Source organism: Psammomys obesus, unplaced genomic scaffold (assembly GCF_907164565.1).
Source record: "Psammomys obesus unplaced genomic scaffold, mPsaObe1.curated_primary_1811, whole genome shotgun sequence".
Taxonomy (NCBI): Eukaryota; Metazoa; Chordata; class Mammalia; order Rodentia; family Muridae; genus Psammomys; species Psammomys obesus.
The window spans coordinates 321748-345494 of record NW_026591560.1 but is presented as its reverse complement, the minus strand read 5'-3'; the positions used below and the strand labels follow the sequence as shown (position 1 = coordinate 345494).

The following is a 23747-nucleotide window of genomic DNA, read 5'->3' as shown; positions in this document are numbered from 1 at the left end:
TCCATGTTATTAGATTTTAATTTAAACACTTTAAATAAAAATCAGTAGCAGTAGAAGTAGGACTGTGTGCTGTTTCCTTTAGCAATACTGAAGTACATCTTCTGAGTACCAGAAGCTGCACACTTATCTATATTCTACAGTTGTGATATGTTATGGCTCATGGGTATGATGATTAACTCATTTCATACTAAAAAGCCAAACATATTTTTTGTTTGTATGTGTGTGCATACTTGTATGAGTGTGCATGTATCTGTGCAGGCAAAAAAGTTTTTTAAAGGTTCTTTTTATCTATCTATCTATCTATCTATCTATCTATCTATCTATCTATCTATCTATCTATTATTTATGCAGTGTTCTGCCTGCATGTATGCCTGTGCACCAGAAGAGGGCACCAAATCTCATATAGATGGTTGTGAGCTACCATATAGTTGCTGGGAATTGAACTCTGGACCTTTGGAAGAACAGCCAGTGTTCTTAACCTCTGAGCCATCTCTCCAGCCCTGAGGCAAAATTTTGATATAAAGTTTCTCTTCAATTGCTCTATGCCTTATTTTATTTTTAAAGTAATTTATTTAATTTTATTTTATGTGCATTAGTGCGAGGATGTCAGACCATCTGGAACTAGAGTTACAGTTTTAAGCTGCCAGGTAGGTGCTGGGAGTTGAACCTTGATCCTTTGGAAGAACAGTGTTCTTAACCACTGAGCCATCTCTCCAGGCCCTCTATGCCTTGTTATTAATTAACTAATTAATTAATTTAAAGACAGGGTCTCATGTAGCCTAAGCTGGCCTCCAACTTACTCTGCAGACAAGGACGAACCTGAACTTCTGATCTTCCTGGCTCATCTGACATACTAGGACTTTGAGTGTGCGCTATAAATACGCTTTATGTGGTGCTAGGGCTCAAAACCCAGGGCTCTGTGCATATGAGGCAAGTACCATACCAACTAACTTACATCCCCAGCCCTCTATTTTTTGTTTTGTTTTGAGACAGGGTTTCTCTGTGTAGCCTTGGCTGTCCTGGTCTTGCTTTGTAGACCAGGCCTGCTTCTGCCTCCCTGAGTGCTGGGATTACAGGCATGTGCCACAAAGCTGTGTTCCCAGGCCTTTATTTTTGAGATAGTACAGTCTTTCACTGAACCTAGAACTCACTGCTTTGGTTAGAATGGCTGGCCAACAAGCCACAGGGCCACAGGGCAATCCTCCCAGGGCTAGGTTTGCAGGTGTATATTGCAACACCAGGCATTCTTACGTGGGTGTTTGATACGAATTTGGATCTCATGCTTGTGTGACAAACATTTATCAACTGAGCCATCTCCCTGGCTCTCCCAAAAGGTCTTCTGATAGGTAGCTAATCTACTCAGCTCACAATGCAGGCCTCTGGTCACACTAACATTTCCTTGCAAGTGCAGTGTAGTTTTTAGAAGCTCAGCTTTTACTGTAAAGCATCTTCTTACCTTTCTTTTTTGCAATGGATACTTCATCACCATGACACAGAACATTTACCCTACGCCTCTCTTGCTTTCTGTTTCTTACTTTCCTTAAAATGCATTGAAGCCAGTCACCACTACCCAGCATATCTTCTTCCAGACAAATGCTTACCTTATACTTCTCATAGACAATTGGGACGCTGAAAACCAGCAGCTCGGCTGTAAGACAGAATCAAAACAGGGCAAGTGCAAATGTGAGAGACTCAGGCAGCAGACATTTCCTCATGAAGCAGAGTAAACAATCAGAAAGAGACTGATTATGTGGTGCTAGGGCTCATAACCCAGGGCCTTGTGCATATTAGGCAAGTACTTTACCAACGAAGCCACATGCCTAGCCCTCTATTTTTTTTTTTTTTTTTTTTTTTTTTTTTTTTTGAGACAGTTCAGTCTCTCACTGAACCTAGAACTCACTGATTTGGTTAAAATTGCTAGCCAACAAGAGCTCTCCCCACTGAGGATAGCCAGGAGACAGCAGATCAGGGTAGTGTTAAAAACCCCAAATAGGTTGTTTTCTTTGTGCAACAGATATTAACTTCTAAACTATACAGTGGTGTCTAAAAGCAAGGTCCCCACATTTAAACCAGAGCTACATGCTTCTTTATTCACAGGTGCTTTGAGACTTCCTTGTGAGACCATTTAAGAAACTGCCAGCCAGAAGCGAAGGTTACGTCAACACGCAGCATACTCTCTATAGATAGCACATGTCGGCCACGTGGAATACCTGGTCATGCTGTGTGTGTGTGCTCTTTAGGCAAGCACTCTAACCCTGGGATAAGGTTGTTGGTTTTTGTGTTTTTGTTTTGTTTTGAGGGTCTCATATGTCCTAAATGAACTCATTATAAAGCTTAACATGATGCTGAATTCTTGATCCTCCTGATTCCATCTGTCTAGTGCTGGGATTATAGGTATGCACCATCCTGTCTGACCTCCCCAGCCTTTTCTTTCTTTCTTTTCTTTTCTTTTTTTTTTTTTTTTTTTTTTAATTTTTGAGACAGGGTCTTAATTACGTTGTCCAGGCTGGCCTTGCAGGTTTGATCCCCCTACCTGAGCTTCTTGAACAGCTATGATTATAGGTCTGTACCATCTGGATCAGAATTTACACTTAGTCTTACAGACTATTTCAAGAAATGAAGTGCATAGACAAACTTTCCTTGTCACCTTACCAAGAATCAAAAGGGTGATTCCATTAAAAACAGCACCAACGTAGGTCATCAGCCACATGAAGACAGCCAGCTGTGAAAGCCAATGTCAGAGGGTTAAATAAGAATAAAGATAACATAGAGTTGAAGCTAACTAGGTCTGCATCAATGCAAGGCTGCATGACACAGATCCCCCACTTGCCTTTACAGTCAGAAAATTCACTGTCTTGGGTTCGAAAAGAGATTAGTAAGTACAGGTGCTAAGCTGTGACTGCTGGTCCAACGCTGCTCTCCAGAGGGAGGTGGTAGCTTTTTCTGCTGAAACCTATCTCTCTGTTACAGACTTTCTCTTGACCGATAAAATCCTATATGCCCCATTTTACCTCTGATTTATAGCCCAGCAACTAACCTTCAAGGAGTCAACCAGGTCTTCTACCAGAAAGAGGCGAATAATGAGTTTGAGGGCTCTGTTGACATGCACCATGGCAGCATTCATGTAATTGTGGAACGCTTCTGAGGACAGTGTAATGTCCACATCCAGGTAAGCCCTTCCAAGAAAGAAAAAAACATAGTCACACATGTGACACAGCAGGGGAACATCTTCAAGAGCACAGTGGTGTTTGAGGATGAAACTGTCATTCTAGAAATCTGTGGGGACAGCTGATCCAGATGGAGAGCTCTCAGCTGCCTCTTCAATACCGTGTCCACCTGCGTGCTGCATAACAATGGACTAAGTCTCTGTTGCAAGCCAGTCCCAAACGAATGTTCTCCTTTACAGGAATTACCATGGTCATGTTGTCTATTCACAGCAACAGGACACTGACTAAAACAGTGTGTGTGTTTGTGCAAGCACACCATGGTGCACATATAGAGATCGGAGGACAGCTTGTGGCAGGATTGAACTCAAATGGTCAAACTTAGAGGTAAACACCTCCACATGCGGAGCATCTTGCTGCCTCAGACCCTGTCTCAGTAAGTTCCAGAAAATACAAAGCTACATAGAGACCTTGTTTCAAACAACAACCACCAAAACAAAAACTAAAAGAAAAAAGAAAAGCTAGGACTATAGCTCAGTGGCAGAGCACTTGCCTTGTATGTATAAGGTCCTGGGTTCAATCCCCAATTAAAAAAAAAAAAATGGGAGGGTAGAGATCATGAATACACTAGGGTTGGAAACTAGACACACAGTTTTCTGTTCTCTGAGGTTGAGATTAAAGAAAACAACAACAAAAAACAAAAACGGGAGGGGGGTATAGGCAGAGAAAGAGTCTCAACTACATAGCCCTGGATTACCTAGAACTTACTATATAGTTAAGCTGGCCTGAACTGAGATCTGCTTGCCATGGCCTCTCAGAGGTGTGTGTCACCATGCTGGCCACGTTGTTCTGAGATGTGACCCTGCTCATTGACTACTACCGAGTGTACACTGCTTGTCAGCTCTGAAGACGAGCAGGAGAGTGAGAGGCATGAGTTCTTCCGCCTGTTTATTAAGAATGTACCTTCAAATAAAAGTTTTAAACACTGCATGTTTCCAGGTGTGAAGGTAGAGGCAGACAGATCTCTGTAAGTTTCAGGGCAGCTGTGTCTACATAGTAAGTTCCAGACCAGCCATGGCGACACAGTGAGACCTTGTCCCCCAAAAAACAAAATAAACCAACCAAACAGACAAACAAAACCTAGATGTTGCAATTAATATAATTTGGTAAAAACATTTTATAACGTCATAGAAATGACACAAAGACTTGTTAAGACATCTGAGGAAAAAAAATAAGACATCTGAGCTTGTAAAAACGTATTCATTCATTCAATCAACAACTATTGGTTCACTAAAATTAACTTACAATAGAATTTTAAAGACACATATGACTTAAGTTACCTTTAAAAAAATTTTTTTTAAGATTTATTTACTTATTATATATACAATGTTCTGTCTGCATGTATGCCTGCATGCCAAAAGAGGGCACCAGATCTCATTATAGATGGTTGTGAGCCACCATGTAGTTGCTGGGAATTGAAGTTACTTTTTCTATTTCTATCAACAGAAAATACAAGTTCCATCAGGGAGCCAGTAGCTATTCTAGGGAGGTCACAGCAGGGGCTCTTTTTATTAAACAAAGGGTTTTTAAAGTTTCTAAACATAAAGGGTTTTTAGGTTTCTAAAGCTCAAATACAAATTTTTATGGGCAAAGATTTTCAACAGCACAAACACGAGGAACCATTTGTTAACGTTACAGCACAACCAGAAAGGCATTGAAATCTGTCTCTAGATAGGGCTAGAAAGATGGCTCAGTGGCTAAGAGAACTGGTTGCTTTTCCAGAAGACCTGTGTTCAATTCCCAGCACTCAACAGGGCAGCTCACAACCTGTAACTCTAGTTCCAGGGGACCAGATGCCCTCTTTTGGCCTGCAAGGACAAAACACACATATGTTGCACAGACACACTTGTAGGGAAAACACTCACATATATAAACAATATATTTTTACATTTATTTATGTAGATGAGTGCTCTATTTGCATGTGTGCCTACATGACAAAAGAGAGCATCAGATTCCACTATGAATGGTTGTGAGCCACAATGCAGTTGCTGACAACCGAACTCGGTATCTCTGGAAGAGCAGTCAGTGCTTTCAACTGCTGAACCATCTCTCCAGCCCCATAAACAATACTTTAAAGGCTAAAAATAATTTCCCCAGACCCAGAGAAACTACACTAGAGCTAAAGTAAATCAGAAATAAAATTCAGAAAAAACACAGAGTAAACTGGTTCCAGAACTAGAAATGTAAAGCTGTTTCTGGGTGACTGCAGGCTGCCCTGGGCAAGCTATTCCATGCCCTGTTCACAATTTGCAGGGAGCTTTAGCCTTAAGTGTGAGCCTCTAATTAGTTAAACATTCTCAGTCAGGTGGTGGCTCACACCTTTAATTCCAGCACTCCAGGAGGCAGAGGCAGGCAGATCTCTGAGTTCGAGGCCATCCTGGTCTACAGCGTGAGTTTCAATACAGCCAAGGCTATACACAGAAACCCTATTTCAAAAAACCAACCTCCTGTCCCCCCAAACCCCCAAAAAAGCTCTCTCATACTAACTTGATCACTTGTTAGGGTGATTGCAAGGTATTTAGGACATGTTTCTGCCATTGATCAGCTGTAAAAGGCAGGTTAGAACTTCAGACCTGAGCAATCTCAGCAAACTTACTTGAATGGATGGCCTTCTTCAGACTTCTGCACAGCTTGAATGACAGACTTATAGACTCTGAAGCTGATGGTGACAGAGAGAAGTGCCAGAATGAGGTAAGAGACCACACTGATAACACTGAAAGCTGCTAGAGAGAGTAGCATGATCAGCGTGGTGCCAAAGACAAACCCAGTCTTCTTCACATCTCTCCAGAAAATCAGATCACGCACTGCCGAGAGAGAGGAAATAGAAGTTAGAGAATCCAGAACCACCCTGCCTGTGCTGCACTTTACTGTCTGAGCTATCTATCTCCCTAGTATCCTGGTCTCCTCTTTATTTTTGGTTTTGCTATTTTGGGCTATTTTCTGTAGTGCAACCCTGAACTCCTGATCTCTTAAGAGCTGTGACTGCAGGCCTGTGATACACACCTGACCATACTGTTTTTATTCTTGAGACAGGGTCTTGCTACATTGCCCAGCCTGGCCTTACAAAAATGGACATGGCCAGTTGGACATGGTGGTGCATTCCTATAATTCCAGCACTCTGGGAGGGAGAGGCAGGCGGATCTCTGTGAGTTTGAGGCCAATTTGGTCTACAAAATGAGTCCAGGACAGCCAAGGATACACACAGAGAAACCCTCTCTTGAAGAAACAAACAACAAAGCAACAAAACAAAACAAAACAAACAATAAAAGGACAAGGCCTCTAACGTTGGACAGATAAAGAGTCTGAATCTTTGGCACATACCTATAGTCCCAGCACTCTGACAGACAGAGGCAGGGCAGATCACTGTGAATCTGAGGCCAGCCTGGTCTACAAAAGGAGTCCAGGATAGGCAAGGCTACACAGAAAAAAGGAGTCTGAGTCTTGGTAATTTCCTTTCTTTCTCTCCTTCCCCTCTAAAGCTGTTTCAAGGCTAATGCAGACAGAGTGCATTATGACCTAATGTAACAAACTCTACTAGAAAGTAGAAGTTTCATGATTTCTGATAGGAAAGTGAGTTCCACAAATCATAGAAAACCAGGGTGCCACTCAGGTACACATGACTGAACTGAGACTATACAAGAAAACTGAACAGGAGACCTACCTGAGAGGTCAGGAGGACGATTCCTACAGTCAGAGTTTAGGCACATATATTTCAAAGTTCGTGTCTGTAAGTGTAGTTTCAATACAGAACACAGAGAGGCTCCACATTACAACACAACAAACTGATATGTGATCCTGGATATGACACTTTCAAGAAAAACACAATACTGTTTCTATGGAATTCCAGCCCAAATACATAACTTTTTTGAAAAGAGAAGATAACTAAAAAACTCAACTTGAGAAATATTCTACAAGGTGGGCGTGGTAGTGCACACCTGTAATCCCAGTACTCTGAGAGCCAGAGGCAGGTGGATCTCTGTGAGTTCAAGGCCAGCCTGGTTTACAAAGTGAGTCCAGGACAGCCAAGGCTACACAGAGAAACTCTTGCCTCCACAAAAATAAATAAATCTATATCTATAGATATATATTCTACAGAATAACTGATCTATATTATTATATTTTTGGTTGTGAGCCTAGCCTTTAATGGCTGTGTCATTCTCCAGCCCCTGATCTATATTCTTAAAAAGTACCAGTGTAAAACATCAACAGGAGACTGGAGAGATGAACCAGCAGTTAAGAGCCCTGGCTGCTAGGTCTTCAGGAAGACCTGAGTTCACTTCCCAGCATCCACAGGGTGGCTCACAATTGTCTCTAACTCCATTTCTAAGGGATCTGATGCCCTCTTCTGGCTTCCATGGGCACCAGGCACGCACATAATACACATACATACAATGCAGGCAAACCATTAACATAAATAAAATTAATAAGTCTAAAAGCCTTTACAAAGAAAGAAAATAGATTTCTACATTTGCACACATTGGAAATGGCTACTGTGTTCTCACAAACTTTACCATCTGTTGAAAAATTGTCATACCAGGTAGTTAGACCTACAATATTTACACAGGTGACTACTGCCCCCTAGAGGCATAATATAAACTGCAAAACAGTACAGAAAGGCCCTGGGCTCAGCCTTAAAATTATCAGTGGAATTAGGGTCTAGGCCAAAAGAGGATTTATTGTTGGAAAGAAGGAAGGGCAGATAAAGGGCATTAATAGACTGCTCTACATAGCAAACCTCATAGTTTGTTTCTTTGCTTCATTCACGCCTTGGCCTACCATTACTTCCTATCCTACACACTGTATCCCATTGCTTTGTATGACCTTACAGCTTTATTTCTCCTCAGAGCACCACCACCTTATTTACTTCTAACAGCTCTTCAGATCTGTGACGGGCCCAACTCATAACCCAGAGCCAGTGTGACTACAACTTCCATTCATTTCCTGATACTGCCCCTCACATGGAAATTTACCATGTGGAAACTAAGCATTCTCAGTACAGAACATCAAAGAAAGGGGACTGGCAAGGCCTTTGAAAACTTTTACTTCTCTTATTCATTGGCAGAGTTATGAAGAAAAATTATAAGAAAAAAAAAGTAAGAAACAGGGGAGCTGTCAAAGTTTAATATGTAAAGCTAATAGAATGGATGTTCAGTTTACGACCAGGAACCTAGTAAGGAGCTACAGTAGTTTTTTTTTAATTATTATTATTACTACAGTAGTTTTGGTTCCATAATTGTTTTTTTTGGGGGGTGGGGTGGGGAGGAGGAGATTCATTTGTTCCTACTGCCAGTACAGCTTTTAAAACAGCAAATTAGCTAGGTATTCTGGTATATACATGTAATCCAAGACTCTAATGGGTGGAGGGGGGAGGGTCAGGAGTTCCAGGTTATCTCCACTTTCTGAACCAGGGGGGATTAGATGTGTACACCAATTGCCTGGAATATGTGGTGCTAAGGACTGAACCAAGGACTTCTTGTGTGCTAGGCAGGCACTCTCTCAACTGAGCTATATCTCCCCTTAGCACTTTTTTCACACCTTAATTTTGAGGTTGGACTTGGGCTTCTGACCATCCTGCTGACCCAGCTTCTTGAATACAAAACCTGTATCACAGGGATATCTTTTTAAAGGTATGCAAAAGGAGACAAGAGGAGCTGATGGGGTATGAATCTGCAAAATACACTACATACATGTGTGAAATGTCACAATGGAATTCATCATCTGCCCTTTCTTTTAGCTGCTAATGTACAGATTGTGAAGTACACAGGTTTGCAACCTTTGCCACTGACCAGCTGGGTGATTTGGAATGGTGCAGAACTCGTGTAGCTCCCTTGTAGGGATGTGCAGGGTTGAGTGGATGAATGTGGAAGCGCCAGAACACTGCTGAGTCAGGAGCTAGTGCCTAATGTTAGCTATTATTGCCCTCAGTCCCTACTTGTTTGTTACAGGACATCGCCAGCATAACCTGCCCTCTACCCTCTACTTGCCAGCCCAAAGGCTAGGCTTCCTCTCTCCCAGAGGCCCTTCACTATATAATCCAGACATTTTGGTTCCCTTCTCTCTGCATTTCCTCTTTCCTCTCTCTCTGCACATCCACTTTCTCTCTGCTCCCTCCCCCGCCTTTCTGTCTCCTTCTGCAACTTCTCTTACCTCCTCCTGTGAGCTGTCCTCAATAAACCTGCCTTTAAATACTTTAATTTGGGGGCTGGAGAGATAGATGCTCAGTGGTTAAGAGCACTGTCTGCTCCTTCTTAGAGGTCCTGGGTTCAAGTTCAGGCAACCACATGGCTGGCTCACAAACATCTATCATGTGATCTGATGCCCTCTTCTGGTATGCAGGTGTACATGCAAATACAGCACTTGTGTATAAATAAATAAACCTTAAAAAAAAAAAACACTTCAATTTGGCTTGAATTGGCTCATTTTATAGGCTGAAAATAGCTATCAAGAGTAGCCAGTGCTCTTAACCACTGAGCCATTTCTCTAGTCTCATTAGTTATTTTTCTATGCTTCTGACGCAAAGTCTGTACGTACTGGGAATGTTTATGTTGATGGTGTATTACAAGTGATTGCTCCCTATTTTCCATCAGATCTTCCATAAGGTGGCTGTGAAGGCTATTCTTGATTGTCAACCTGACTACAGCTGGAATTAACTAAAATCCAAGTGGCTGGGTACACCTGTGAGGGATTTTTTTTTTTTTTTTTTCATTTGAAGTAGCAAGAGCCATTTTTCTTCGAGACAGGGTTTCTCTCTGTGCAGCCTTGGCTGTCCTGGTCTAGCTTTGTAGACCCAAGCTGGCCTCAAACTCACAGAGATCTGCCTGCCCTGAGTGCTGAAATTAAAGTGTGTGCCACCAAGCCCAGCTGGAAGACCCATTTTTAACTTGGATCTTTTCTAGACAGGGTTTCTCAATGTAGTGTTGGCTATCATAGAACTTCCAAAGACTGGTCTGCCTCTGCCTCTTGAATTCCAGATCTTTTGAGGTAGGAAAGACACACCTTTATTCTGGGCCACACCTTCTGCTGATAGAAGGAGGAAGCTTGCTCTCTTTGCCTTCTTGCTCTTACTCTTGATTGTAAGTCCATTCCTTCACTGGCAACAGAGCTTACTTCTTTGAAATTCTGACCTATACCGAAGACATCCAGCCTCATGGACTAAACAACTACTGAATTCTTAGACATAATGTTGGTAGACAGCTACTGTTATACTAGTTGGACCAAAGCAGATAAACCATTCTATATATACATGTTTATAAATATATATATATATATATATATATATATATATATACTTTCTGTATATATGTATATAGACATGTATATGTACACATGCATATTTTTTCAAAATTATGTTTCTTCAGAGAACCCTGAAGTGCCCATACTACTTTTAAAAAATGCTTAAATGTAAAAATGGGCTTATTTAGTTAAAACCTTAAGCACTTACTATTCCTTCAGAAAATTTATTATAATATGTTTGGGGTTGGTCTGGTGCTGTGTATTTAGATGCTAAATTCTGGGTCCCAGGATCTAGCTGCAGTCTGGACAAGGGAATTGTCACATACTCTGAACAATGTTGTGTAAACTCTGCTCCCCAATTATCTCTGGTTGGTTAATAAAAAAAGGATGGACAGCATATAACTAGGCAGAAGAGAAGAAGAAGGAGGAGGAAAATGGAGAGAAATAAGTGGTCTGATGGAGTAGATCCAACTCAGACAGGATGGATATTGGCAAGTATCTTGGGGCTTGTAGCTGGGAAATAGCCAGACTATCTTTAAGGATTAGCATAAATTGTACCTGCCCAATCATTGTGCTTAAGTTTGTTAAATAAATCAACAGGTCTCTATCTAAATTATTTGGGAGCTAGCAGAGTTAGAAATGCCCTCTAGAATTATTATTATTATTTTTTACAACAATAAACAAAAAGCTAAGGAGGCTGGAGAGATGGCATAGTGCTTAAGAGTAGCTGCTATTCTTCTGAGGGACCAGAGTTCAATTCTCAGCACCTACAGCAGACAGCACACAACTCTCTGTATCTCCAGCTCCAGAGGATCTGACACCTTCTTCTGTACATACACAGCAGACACACATAAACATAAAAGAACAGCTAAGAGGAACCACTACAGTAGCTTGAGTTGAAACAAAAGCATTTATCTCATGTGCAATACACAATTTCAAAAAAAAAAAAAAAAACATTAGCACAGGAAATTGGCCAGACAACAACAACAACCATTCTACATGATTACCAAAAGCTGTAGCTTCAATTATATTGATATGACTTAATGTATATTCACATGTTAAAGTATCATATTTATCTCTAGGGGATGAAAACAATGATGAAACCTAGATCTCCTTGTAATTCAAATACTGAAAAGGTTGTGCATGTTACTTCAGAACAGCAGCAGTCTTAAGTTCCTCTTTCTATCTGAACTGCCCTGTTGCTGCTGCAACACAAAAAAGAAAAACATCCTAAGAAAAGCTCACTTAAATGTGCTTTTGGAAATCCACGCTCCACCCTCAGCAAAGTCAAGGGAGCAATCAGGGAGTGTTTTGTAGCCCTCAATTTTTATTTTATATTTGTTTATTTAACGTGAGCACATGTGTGTGCATGTGTGTTGAGTGTGTGTGTGCATGTGTGAGATCAAACATTTTCAGGGGTTGCTATTTGCTAGACGCCGATTCCTTTATTTCCGCCTTCACTACTGATTTTAATATGGTTTAAATAATAACAGGGTCTTCATTCTCCCTATTGTTCAGCTTCTAGACTTGTTTCCAAAGTCTTGGTATTTGCATTTCTCAAGTAAAATGAGATTTATGTTCCTATTGTGCAGACTGGTTTTTCAAACCAACAGACCACAAATAACTCCTGAAAACCAGGCGGACTTGACTTGAAAAATGAGGCTTTCTGAAACTGGCTGACAAAATGATGTTAAAAATGGTAACAATGGGGGCTGGAGAGATGGCTCGGAGGTTAAGAACACTGTTTGCTCTTCCAGAGGTCCTGAGTTCAATTCCCAGCAACCACATGGTGGCTCACAACCATCTATAATGAGACCTGGTGTCCTCTTCTGGTGTACATGCAGTCAGAACATTGTATACATAATAAAATAAAAAAAAATGGTAACAATGTGTTTATGCTAAATGTTAATGTTTCAGTTAAGCTTTGCAAAGATCATGAAAAAACTATATAAGATTTTTCCCTGGGGCTGGAGAGATGGCTTAGCAGTTAAGAGAACTGACTGCTCTTCCAGAGGACCTGAGTTCAATTCCCAGCACCCACATGGTAGCTCACAACTGTCTGTAACTCCAAGATCTGATGCTCTCACACAGACAAACACTCAGACAAACCACCAATGCACATAAAATAAAAATAAACTATTAAAAAACAAAAAGATTCTCCCTGCTGCACCTGGGGGTTAGCCAGTCTGTCACTTCCTAGCTCCTGGTCCAGAGGATTTGTCTTTCACATCGTGGTCTCTGTGACTGTTTGGATCTTGACCCTGACACTAAAACCATGTTGTTCTTTAACAGTGTAGGTTCTGGGCATAAACCCAGATCAGGTTTGGCAGCAGGTGCCTTTATTTGGTGAGCCATCTCAATAGCATTACTTGACCTTGTGTGTTGTTTCATAAAGTTAGGGAAAAGAAAAGCTGCCTGCCACAAATTATATATACTGATATACTAGTTCCATGCCATTTAAAGCAAAGAATAAAACCAACAGCATCTTTCATACCAAAAAGGTCTTAATTTACTTTTAAATACCTGTACTACCATTTCTTCAATCATTCACATTTACATGTTCTGTGTAAAACCTTTCTAAGATCATTTACTGGAAATACAGAATTTTAAAAGTAATAGAAAAAAACCTCAAGAAACCAATTTAAAGTCAATATAGTGATATATTAAAGGAAGTTAAACATCTAAATGTATATTTTTAATTACTATCACTGTACATACACTGTAACACACAGAAGCTTGTTTTATAGTCTCTGTTCAGAATGTGTAATATCACACTAGGATATGTGTCTGGGATGGGTGTGGGAAGAACCATACCTAGCATTTCTTAGGATCTTCTCAAGTTAACTGTGCTTATATCAGACAACAGAACTCAAAGAAGCCATCAAAATAAATAATGCTGGAAAATGGAATAACCGAATTCCAGACAAATCTGACCATTCTCTCTCAGCCCTCTTCATATCTGCTGAGAATTAAAAAACACTTTTAAGATTTTCAGTTTGGTCAGGCAGTCAAACTAAAATTAGCCAAGATTTAAAATGCAAAAACTGACAAGGGTAAGAATGCTATAAAAAGTTAAAATAAATTTAATGGATAACATATTAGAATTTAACTGGTCTTGAAAAGGCAGAAGACAGATACTGAAACTGCATTTATTTTAAAGCCATTCAGCTCTGTTCCATCACTCTCACTCCCTCCTAGTAAAACATTTGCAATTTGCTACCTATTCCCCCTTAAAAGGGTCAGCATTTATCACTAATGCGTTCTCGTCCATTTTTAAACACTAGGTCAAAACTGTTAAGCAGGGTCTCAAAATTTCATTCTGCCCAATCCGTTGACTGGTTTTTGACTATTTGATGCTAGAACCTGATATTTCAGGACAGGACTCAAAAGCTTGCAATACTCAAGTCACCACTGTCACAGATCTCAGCCCTTCCCTCGATTGCCTACAGGGATCATCAGAGCCTACCTGAAGTCAGTGTTGCACTTAAGTGCTGCCTCATGAGAAGCATCCTTCATCCCTTCTCCATCTTCTGGTCCCACCTAAGGATGGGCCATCATGTCATTAGCTGACTTAGTTCTGTTCATTAAGTCACGGCTGCTTTTGGTACTTACTTGGTGTCAATACTGTGGATCTGGCAAGATTCACACTGCCCCTTCCTATTTTTTAAACAAGATCCAAACTATCTTCTGGTCCTTACGTTTCAGTCTTACTGCTAGGAGCACATCATGGCACAACTGTACCTTTCCTGCCCCAAGTGCTTTCTCTGCTTCACTGCCGTGGCTGCTTCACGCTGGGCAATGTACAAAGCTGCCTCTTCTAATTTTATTTAAATTTTTTTTTTTCCTAATTTACTTATTTTTATTTTATGTTCATTAGCATTTTGCCTGCATGTATGTCTCAGTGCGGGTGTCAGACCATGGAGTTACACACATTTGTGAACTGCCCAGGTTGGTAATGGGAATTGAACCCAGGTCCTCTGGATGAGTCAGTGCTCTTAACCGCTCTGCCAACTCTCTTGACTCCGCTTCTTCCAATTTTAACTTCTCTTCTTTTGTTAACTCTGGATTTTCTGACCAAGATCTGTTTTGCAGCAATAGACTCATAACGTCTCTCTCACAGGCCAACTACTTCTTCCTTAGCAGGTGGCATATGACTGCTTCTGGGCTCTCTCAGGCTATCACTTAGAGTAGATGCGCAGTTAACCGCTCACCTTTCGGGCATGCTCTAAAACACTTGGATCCTGCACCCCCGCCTCCGTTCTGCATCAGGTCCTCTTCCTTTTGTAGCAGGCCGAAGCACTGCATCCAGCAGCAGTCCCCCATCGCATGGTGTCCAGGCACCAGCAACTGCATCTGGCCGCTCTGGAGAGCTCCGCTAAGGCCGTTAGTGCAGCGGCCTAAAGAAGCCGCGCGAGCAAGCCGGATCTTAGCGCAGTGGCTCTAGGGGCCAACTTCAGAAGCCCAGGCCTCGGCCGAGGCGTCCACATTATTCTTATTATTGAAAACAAGCGTTTTCTACCTCTTGCCAGCGAGCTTTAAGGATGTCAGCTGCAGTAACCACAATGCATTAGAAGAGGGAGTTGCCATGCCTAATGACATTCTCCAAAGAAGGAAGACGCCATCAGCCTGCAAATTCAACCGGAAGCAGCAGTGACCCTTGCTGACTTTCTCATCTCTTTGTTGTTACTACCAAATTTAAGCAAAGAGTTCGTTCTGATTTAAGCTCAGAAATCCTCAAGGGTCAACAGAATTTAACCCAAGCAGGTTTTCTCTATATACCCTTGGCTGTCCTGGTTCTCAAAGAGTTGACTGCATCTGCCTCCTTAGTGTGGGGAACAAAGGCATGTACCACCACTCTTGGGTTTCTCCCAAGCATTCTTTTTTGTTTGTTTTGTTTTATTGAGATAGGGTTTCTCTGTGTAGCCTTGGCTGTCTGGGACTTCATAGACCAGGCTGGCCTCGAATTCAGAGGGTTCTCCTGTTTCTGCCATGCTGAGTGCTGGTAATACAGGCATGTGCCGCCACATCAGGCTAATCCAGGCATCCTTAAGGGTAGAAAATACTTATTCTGAAAGAAGAATGAAACTGACAAAACTCCTGTCAACTTGAACTTCATTTTAAAAGAACAATTCAAGATCTATACAACATTTTATTTATTTTATTTGCAGAGGTCTTTTTATTTGTTTTAATCTCCTAATATTCAATGCATCTAAGAAAATTTAGGTGGGGAAAAGTCAGGTGGGCTGGCTACATTGGTAGAGTTTTCCATTTGTAGCACAGGCTGGCCACCAACTAATGATCTTTCCAAGTGATAGGATCATAGTCTTTTGCTACCTGCCTGGCTAAAGACAGGCTTTATGATTAAATCTGGGTGTATTTTTGCACGTGTCAGACTACTGAACTTGCAAATTAAGAAACAGTATAGAAGTTAGGTGTGGTGGATTACACCTGAAATCCCATCCCTGAAAACAATTAATTTTACCTGCAATCCCTTGGGAGGCTGAGGCAGAAGGGTGACTATGAATTTAAGGCCAGTGTGGGATACGGAGTGAGACTATCTCAAACACAAGAAAAGAGTCTATAGACCAGAGCCACTGGACCACACTAAACTCAAACACTAGTAAACTGCTGACATACTAGTAAAATCTGACATACATGCAAAAATTTCAGAAAGGTTCCCATAAAGCTGACTAGAAACTGACTACAATCTAAAGTTGATTGAGACTGGCCTCATAAACTCAAAACTAGCAGAAGAACCTTGAATTTCTGATCCTCCAGCCTCCACCTCCCAAGTGCTGAGATTATGGAATGTGCCACCATGTCTTGCTTATTCAGTGCCAGGGTTTAAACCCAGCGGTTCCTGTATGCTAGGCAAATACTCTTAGCAACTGAACTGCCTCAAATGTACAGTCCTCTTGCCTTTACTCACTTCCATCCTCTGCCAGTGTGGGCCACTTCAACCAGCCTCAATGAACTTTAAATTGTAGTCAGTTTGTCTGTCTTTCTCTGTTAGCTGACGCAGGAAATCACATGGTTTTCGACTTCACAATTATTAAAAATGTGACACAGTCCTTATCTGACACAAAAATTGAAAGCAAAACCACATATTAGGTAATACACATAGCCCTGACTTTGAGGTCTTAATTTTCCTAGCAGCTCTATCAAGTAACTCTCCTAGGGAAACAGTGGGTGTTCTGGCTAGTTTTATGTCAACTTGACACAAGCTAGAGTCAAGAGAAAGAAGGGAGCCTAAAATGAGAAAATGCCTAAAGACAGGGATGTTGGGTAGCCTATAGGGCATTTTCTTACATAGTGACTGATGGAGCGGGCCCAGCCCATTATGACAGGTGGTCCTGGGTTCTATAATAGAGTAGGCTGAGAAAGCTGTGGGGATCAAGCCAGCAAGCAGCTCTAGGTTTCTGCCCTATTTGAGTTCCTGTCCTGACTTCCTTCAGTGATGAACAGTGATTTGGAAGTGTAAGCCAAACAAACCCTTTCCCTGCCACGTTGCTCTGGTCATGGTGTTTTGTCACAGCAACAGTAACCTCAACTAAGACTGTGGGTATCTGGGTAATGGACAGATACTCCCCTCTATTTTACTCCAAGAATATAGCCAATCTGAAAATTATTTCAGACTAACCAACCACAGAATCCCCACCTAAATTTTATTCCCAATCTCTGGCCTTCCCTCAGGCAGCGCTGAGGATAGAAACCCAAGGCCTCATAAGTGCTAAGCAAATGGTCTATCACTGAGTTACACACCCACACTACTTTTTGTTTGATTGATTGGTTTTTGAGACAGGGTCATACTCTGTTGCCCAGTCTGGACTTAAGCTCACTCAATTCCTCCTGCCTGTAACTTAAGTGCTAGGATCACAAATGTGAGACATCATGCCCTGTTTTTCTACATTTTGGTTTTTTTTTTTTTTTTTTAAGTCAGGATTTCTCTGTGTTGCCAAGTCTGTCCTGGAATTCACTCTGTAGACCAGGCTGGCCTCAAACTCACAGAGATCTGTGAGTTCTGCCTCTGCCTCCGAAGCGCTGGGTTTAAGGTGTGAGCCACCACACCCAGCTCTGTATCTTTCTTAAAAGATTTAAAACTTTTTAATTATGTATATTTGTGTGTCTGTGTGGGTATGTGCAAACAGAGTCTAAGTGACTCTGGTGGAGCCAGAGTTACAGGTGGTTGTGTGTCACCCAATGTGGGTGCTGGGACTGAACTTGGGTCTTTACAAGAGCAGTGAATGCCCTTAACCACTAAGCCACCTCTCCTGCCATCTGCCACTGCTGCTTACCAAAACAAAATGGGCGTGTTGCAGGATTTTTTATTATTGTATGTAGAAAACCTAATTGTTAGCAAAATATAAAAGTCTAAATTAATATCAAATGCAGGTAGGTGTGTCCTAAAGAGATGCAATTTGGGTGTGCCTCTAAAACCTCCATGGAGTCTTCTAAAGACTGAAGAATAAAAAGTTCCTTCCTATTTGAAGGTAAGTCGCTTGAGAAGTCTTGTGGTCTTTGCTTTATGAGTAGAGGCAAAGTCAGCTGGGTGGTTTTGAGCTACCCCACCATAAAGGTGAAATGGTTCGGGCCCCTACTGACTTGGCTTGGAGGCCCCCCACCAATGGTGACATGGTTCCCAGCCTGCCAAAGGTGTAGGGGAGGAACTAGAGTCTTCTTTTATAAACAATTGGACCTTTGACAGGCTCTTTCTTTTTGTTTTAGAAGAGTTTGTATGGAAAGAGCTATGGCTAAGAGGCAAAGATCCTCTCTTTGGGCTTGCAGGAAAGAAGCAGTTGACAAGGCACAGGAAAAATGGAATTCTTAGAAATCGAGCTAAGAGCTACAGAGCCCTCTTGGGTTTGGAGGAGCTCAAGAGAGGCAGACTAGCTAGATAAAAGCACACAGAGATTCCTAAAGAGCTAGTAGTTTAGTTGTAGAATCAGGCTTGTAAACAGATATTGTATATAGTTCAGAAAATAAAGTTATCTCACTGAGCTAGCAGGTTTTTTTTTTTTTTCTAACCTCAGTTTATGCTTCCCCTGTTGTTACTGGTATAAATAATAATAGATAATTGAAACAGTTATATGGGAAACTAATCCCACAACCTTCATGGTCTACATTCTGTCAGCAACAAGGGAAGTTGTCATCAGGGTCCTTAGAGTCAGATGAGGTCACAACTCTGGATCACACATGACAATTTTAGAATCAGACCTTCCTTCAGCGACCCTGTGCAGGAGATCAGCTGATCCATACACATATCTCTGGTCCACAAGATAATAAATAGTGTTTAAATCACTGAGCTGTGGTACGCCCTGTGTTTTGCTTCTCTGGTCTACTTGACTTTTGACATCCCTGCTATCTTTATTAGTAGGGCTTCATAATATCCTGAAGCAAATATTTCAAGTCTCTTAATTTTGCTCTTTAACAAGACTACTTTGGGTTTGCTACATTCCTTGTGTTTCCACAGAAGAATTCTATTTGGACGGTCAATTTTCTATGGCAGAAAAATCCTAATACATTGACTACATAGAACCCACAGTCTGGACAGCAGTAACATGGTAGTCTTCCAAATCCAGACAGAACGTTTTTCCTGTTATCTCTTCCTTTGTTTTCCTCTGCAATAATCAGTAGTTTCCAGCATGTCTTAAAATATATTTGTTAACTATAAAACATGTGGGTGCTGAGAATAAAACCTTGGTTTTCTGCAACAAGTTCTTTAAGCCACTGAATGGAGTCCTCCTTTTTGTTAAATGTGATTTTAAATGGAATTGCATTATACACTGGGGGAGAAAAGGGGGCATGGTCTCTGTAGCCCAGGCTATTCTCAAGCTCAAGATCTTCCTCTCTTAGTTTCTCAAGTGCTGCACTTCATGCATGTACCACCTTACCTGACTTGCAACTCCCCACCTCCTTCATAGTTTTTTCATTTACTATTAATGTACAACACTAAATTGAGTTTCTGGTATTTTATTTCTTAAATTGTGTGTGTGTTCATGCATGTGAGTGCATTTCTCCATAAGAAGTAGAAAAGAGCACTGGACCTCCTGGAGCTGCAATCATAGGTGATTGCTGACTCATCTTTCCAACCCTTGAGTACTTCATTTTATTGTAGTTCTGAGGCTCAAACCCAGGGCCTCATGTACATTAGACATATACTCTATGTTTTGAACATTAATCAGTATGTCTCCTGTAATTTCGTTAAATTTATCAGTGCTAGGGGTTGTTTTATAGGTTCTGTAGGATGGATTCCTTTATGCCTTTCACTCTTTTTATGAGTTAGTGTATTTTCTATGTGTTACCTCAGGTTACCTGTGGAGGTCAGAGTTGAATTTACAGGCTGATATCTGCCTGAGATAGTACTGGGAACCAAACCTGCATCCTCTGTAAGAGTAGCAAGTGCTCTTAGTTTATGAGCCATCTCTCTAGTCCACTGTTTTTTTGTTTGTTTTGTTTTTTCAGTATGTAGCTCAGGCCGAAATTGAGCTTACTGTCATGTATAAAAGTCAGAAGACAACTTGTGGAAATTGGTTCTCTCCTCCTACCATGTGGGTTCTGGGAGAAGTGAACTTAAGTTGTCAGGGCTGGCAGCAGCAAGTGCCTTTTCACCTACTGAGCTACTTGCCAGCCTGGCAGTCCTGATTCAAATTCTTTTGCTTTTTGTTGACAGGGTTTCTCTGTGTAGCTTTGGTTGTCTTGGACTCACTTTGTAGACCATGCTGGCCTCCACCTCACAGAGATCTACCTGTCTCTGCCTCCCCAAGTGATGAGATTATAAGCACGAGCCACTGTACCCAACTTCTTGTTTTCTTCCTTTGTAATCCTCCCTGTCCTGGAAGTCACTCTGTAGACCAGGCTTGACCTCAAATTTTACATCCTCTTGCCTTTGCTGCTTTGATGGGACTGATATAACTTTTCTTTAATCTGAAAAACTTCCTTTAGCATTTTTTATAGTCCAGGCCACCTACAACATATTCTTTTAATTTCCCATCTAAGAAATACCTTTATTATATATTACAGATTTAATTTCATGTGCAAGAGTATTTGCCTATGTATGCATGTGTATCACACATGTGCAGTGCCCACAGAATCCAGAAGAGAGCATTCTTCCTCTGCAAGAACCACCAGGGCTCTTGAACTGCTAAGCCACTTCTCCAACCCCTTGATTTTATTTTTATCTTCCATTATTTAATATAGACTTAAAGGTTAAAGGTGAGCATGGTGGTACATCCCAGCACTTGAGAGGTGGAGGCAAGAGAGAATAAAATATTTCCCTTGGGTTATTTTATCTGGTGAAATTTTTTCATCTTATATGTCTGAGACCTCAGAGCTCATAAGCCTTTCATAATGATCAGATAAGTATAGTCCAGTAATATGATTCATGAGAAATGCCTATTTGGGCTTCCTGGAAGATGCTGAAAGGGTATACGGAGTAGTCATGTAGTAGTCACAAAGCACTGCTTGTCATCCTGGATATCAAAGACTGAAGAATTTTTGGATGGCAACTACTCTGTGCTTTGTCATCGTAGTTGTGGAAGAATCTGATACTTCCTTGCATGAATGTGTTGACAGCTGAAAGCCTGCCTATGGTATCTTCTTCTGCAATCAACTGTGAACTGTAGTGTTACCAGTTTTTGAACCCATTGAGTCCTAACCAATCACCACTCAGCCTGGGAGTGGTCTCCAGATCTCTGACACCATTTCAAGGTTACTTTTGGACATATTCTAGTAGGTGACTGGCTGCCAAGCTATTTTAGCCAATTAATGTATTTCATAGATTAGGAAGCCTATGATCATTTTGTCTTCAAAAAGCTTTTTTCTCTGGTCTGCTGTGGAAATCCTACTGCATAATCTTTTGATTATTCCACAGCCTTGTTCTTCAGGTTGTGTAATTCACTGTTTATCATCAAATTCACAGATTCCTTCCTCTATCGTCTCCGTTTTGCTATTATGGCCACTTAGTGAGTTTCAAATTCCAGATGTTACATGATTCCAGGGTTTTCTCTAGGCTATTTTTGTTTCTATTTTTAGACTGAGATGACCTTTATTGTCATTCAATACAAACATTTTCTTTCACTTTGTTGAATGGCTATAACAACTTCTCTCTCTCTTCCTCCTACTCTTTTTCTCCCTCCCCTTCCTCTTCAGGGTCTCAGTCTGTAGTGGCTGACCTTGACTTAATTCTAACATATGAACTTAGTTTATAGAGATCCTTTTTTCTATAGAATTTATTTTTCTGGTCTTAAACAGTTTGGGTTTCCATTCTAGACACCATGACTAACGTGTTTTACAGCTTGATGTACTTATTTTGTTACACTCCTCTGTAGCGTATGCATTAAAAAAAAAAAAAATTGGCTGGTTACTTCTTGAATCCCAGCATTTGCAAGGCAGAGGCAGGTGGATTTCTGTGAGTTTGAGGACAAAGAGCTCCAGAACATCCAGGGCTACATATAGAGACTCTGACTCAACACTCTCACACATACAAATACATTTATTGTATTTTATTTCATATTTATATGCATGTGCCTGTTTGTCTATATGTGCACCAAGTGAGTGAAGATGCCTAAGGAGGCCAGAAACTACCCTGAGCCCTCTGCAGTAGCAGCAAGTGCTTACAACCAATGAGCTCTTAAGAGTATTAATTTGGGGGATTGCTCTAAGCATGCCATTACATTTCATTAAATCCAATCTGCAAACTCTTGTTGCTGGTGCAGGAGATCAAGTCATGGCTCAGTTCTTTCTTCTTTAGCTGGATTGTCTGGACTCTCTCATGTGCACGTGGGTCAAGATCAGACAGCTTACACAGAGATTATGTCACAGAAAGATTTTAATTTCTAGTTATTGAGAAAGACTTAAATTATCTTCTCTCACTCTTCTCAATCAGTGAGGTCCCAACTTCAGCCTATTTTTCTGGTTAAAAGTAGTAAAAATAGATTGAATTTACTTGTTCAAATATATTCTATGCTTTCTTATAAATGTTAGCTCTTTCAGAATCTGGCTGTTTTTGTATGTTCTACACTGCCTTCAGAGCTTTTTAAGTATAGTCACGTGCAAGATGGCTGAGTCTAACAGGCCTACCTGATTATATATAAAAAATAGAACAACAAAACCAATGTGACTTTATTTATTTTATTTATTTAGAGACAGGGTTTTTCTGTGTAGCCCTGGCTGTCCTGGACTCTCTTTGTAGACCAGGCTGGCTCTAAACTCACAGTAATCTGCCTCCGTCTGCCTCTTGCTGGGATTAAAGGTGCGCACCACCACACCCAGATTTATTATTTTTTAAGGATTTACTTATTCATGTAATTTATGTATATGAGTGTTCTGTCTTCATGCATATTAGATTCCTTTACAGATATTTGTGAGCCACCATATGATTGTTGGAAATTGGACTCAGTACCTCTGGAAGAACAATCAAGTGCTCTTACCATTGAGCCATCTCTCCAGATCCATGACTTTATTTTAATTTTTTAATCTAAAGATTTTATTTCTAATTATGTGTATGTGTGTGGGGATGTCATGTACACAATGTACAAGAAGTTGATGCATTTTATCAAAATTGTTTACATCTTTAAAGATTTGGTCATAAAATAACTGCTAAGGTTTTTAATTTTGAAATTTGTAAAGAATAACCTTTAAGCTTCTAACTATGTCAATCTGGCTTAACTACCATCTAAAAATATTTACCAATAACATAATTTGGTCAATAAGAAATATCCTCAGCTTACACAGCTCTTTTAATCTCCCATTCTAGATGAAATAGTTCAGCTGGGAATTACTATTAATTACTATTTACAAAGCTCTTTACTTATTATAACACTATAAAACATAGCAAAATAACTACCATCACCCTATTACTAAAGAGAGATGATGAACCAGTTAGGCTTGTTGTCTAAGGTCATATTAAAGGCTGAAAAATGCCAGAATTAGACAGGAGGCTTTATGGCCTAATTTCAAAATGCCTCATCTCTCAAAAGTAACTACCTATGAAAGCCACTGCAACCCAGGAAAAAATGTAAAAGATACCGATGTATCACTGGAACAGTAATCTACTCCAAGGTTGGCTGTGTGTAGAGCTTTAACTATCCTTTACCCTTACTTAAACTTTCTGTGGCAGTTTGAATGAGAATGCCCCCCATAGAAAAATATATTCAAATACTTGGTTCCTAGTTGGTAGAACTGTTTTGGTAAGGACTAACAGGTACTGTTGGAGGAGGTATATCACTGGGAGTAGGCTTTGAAGTTTCAAAACCCCATGCCATCCCAGTTGGTTTTCTGGTTCCTGATTGT

General features: G+C 40.7%; 1 protein-coding gene across 1 annotated transcript in view; it reads right to left on the bottom strand.

The window, feature by feature from the left end:
• The window catches only part of Rtn3 (reticulon 3), a 56540-nt gene that overhangs the window by 4190 nt on the left and 28603 nt on the right, over positions 1–23747 (bottom strand). Inside the window, exons 4-7 of the mRNA XM_055610610.1 lie at positions 5821–6028; positions 3038–3176; positions 2653–2722; positions 1602–1648 (exon numbers count right to left, since the gene is read on the bottom strand). Of these exons, the coding sequence (XP_055466585.1) occupies positions 1602–1648; positions 2653–2722; positions 3038–3176; positions 5821–6028 (464 nt within the window). The remainder of the gene's footprint in view (positions 1–1601; positions 1649–2652; positions 2723–3037; positions 3177–5820; positions 6029–23747) is intronic.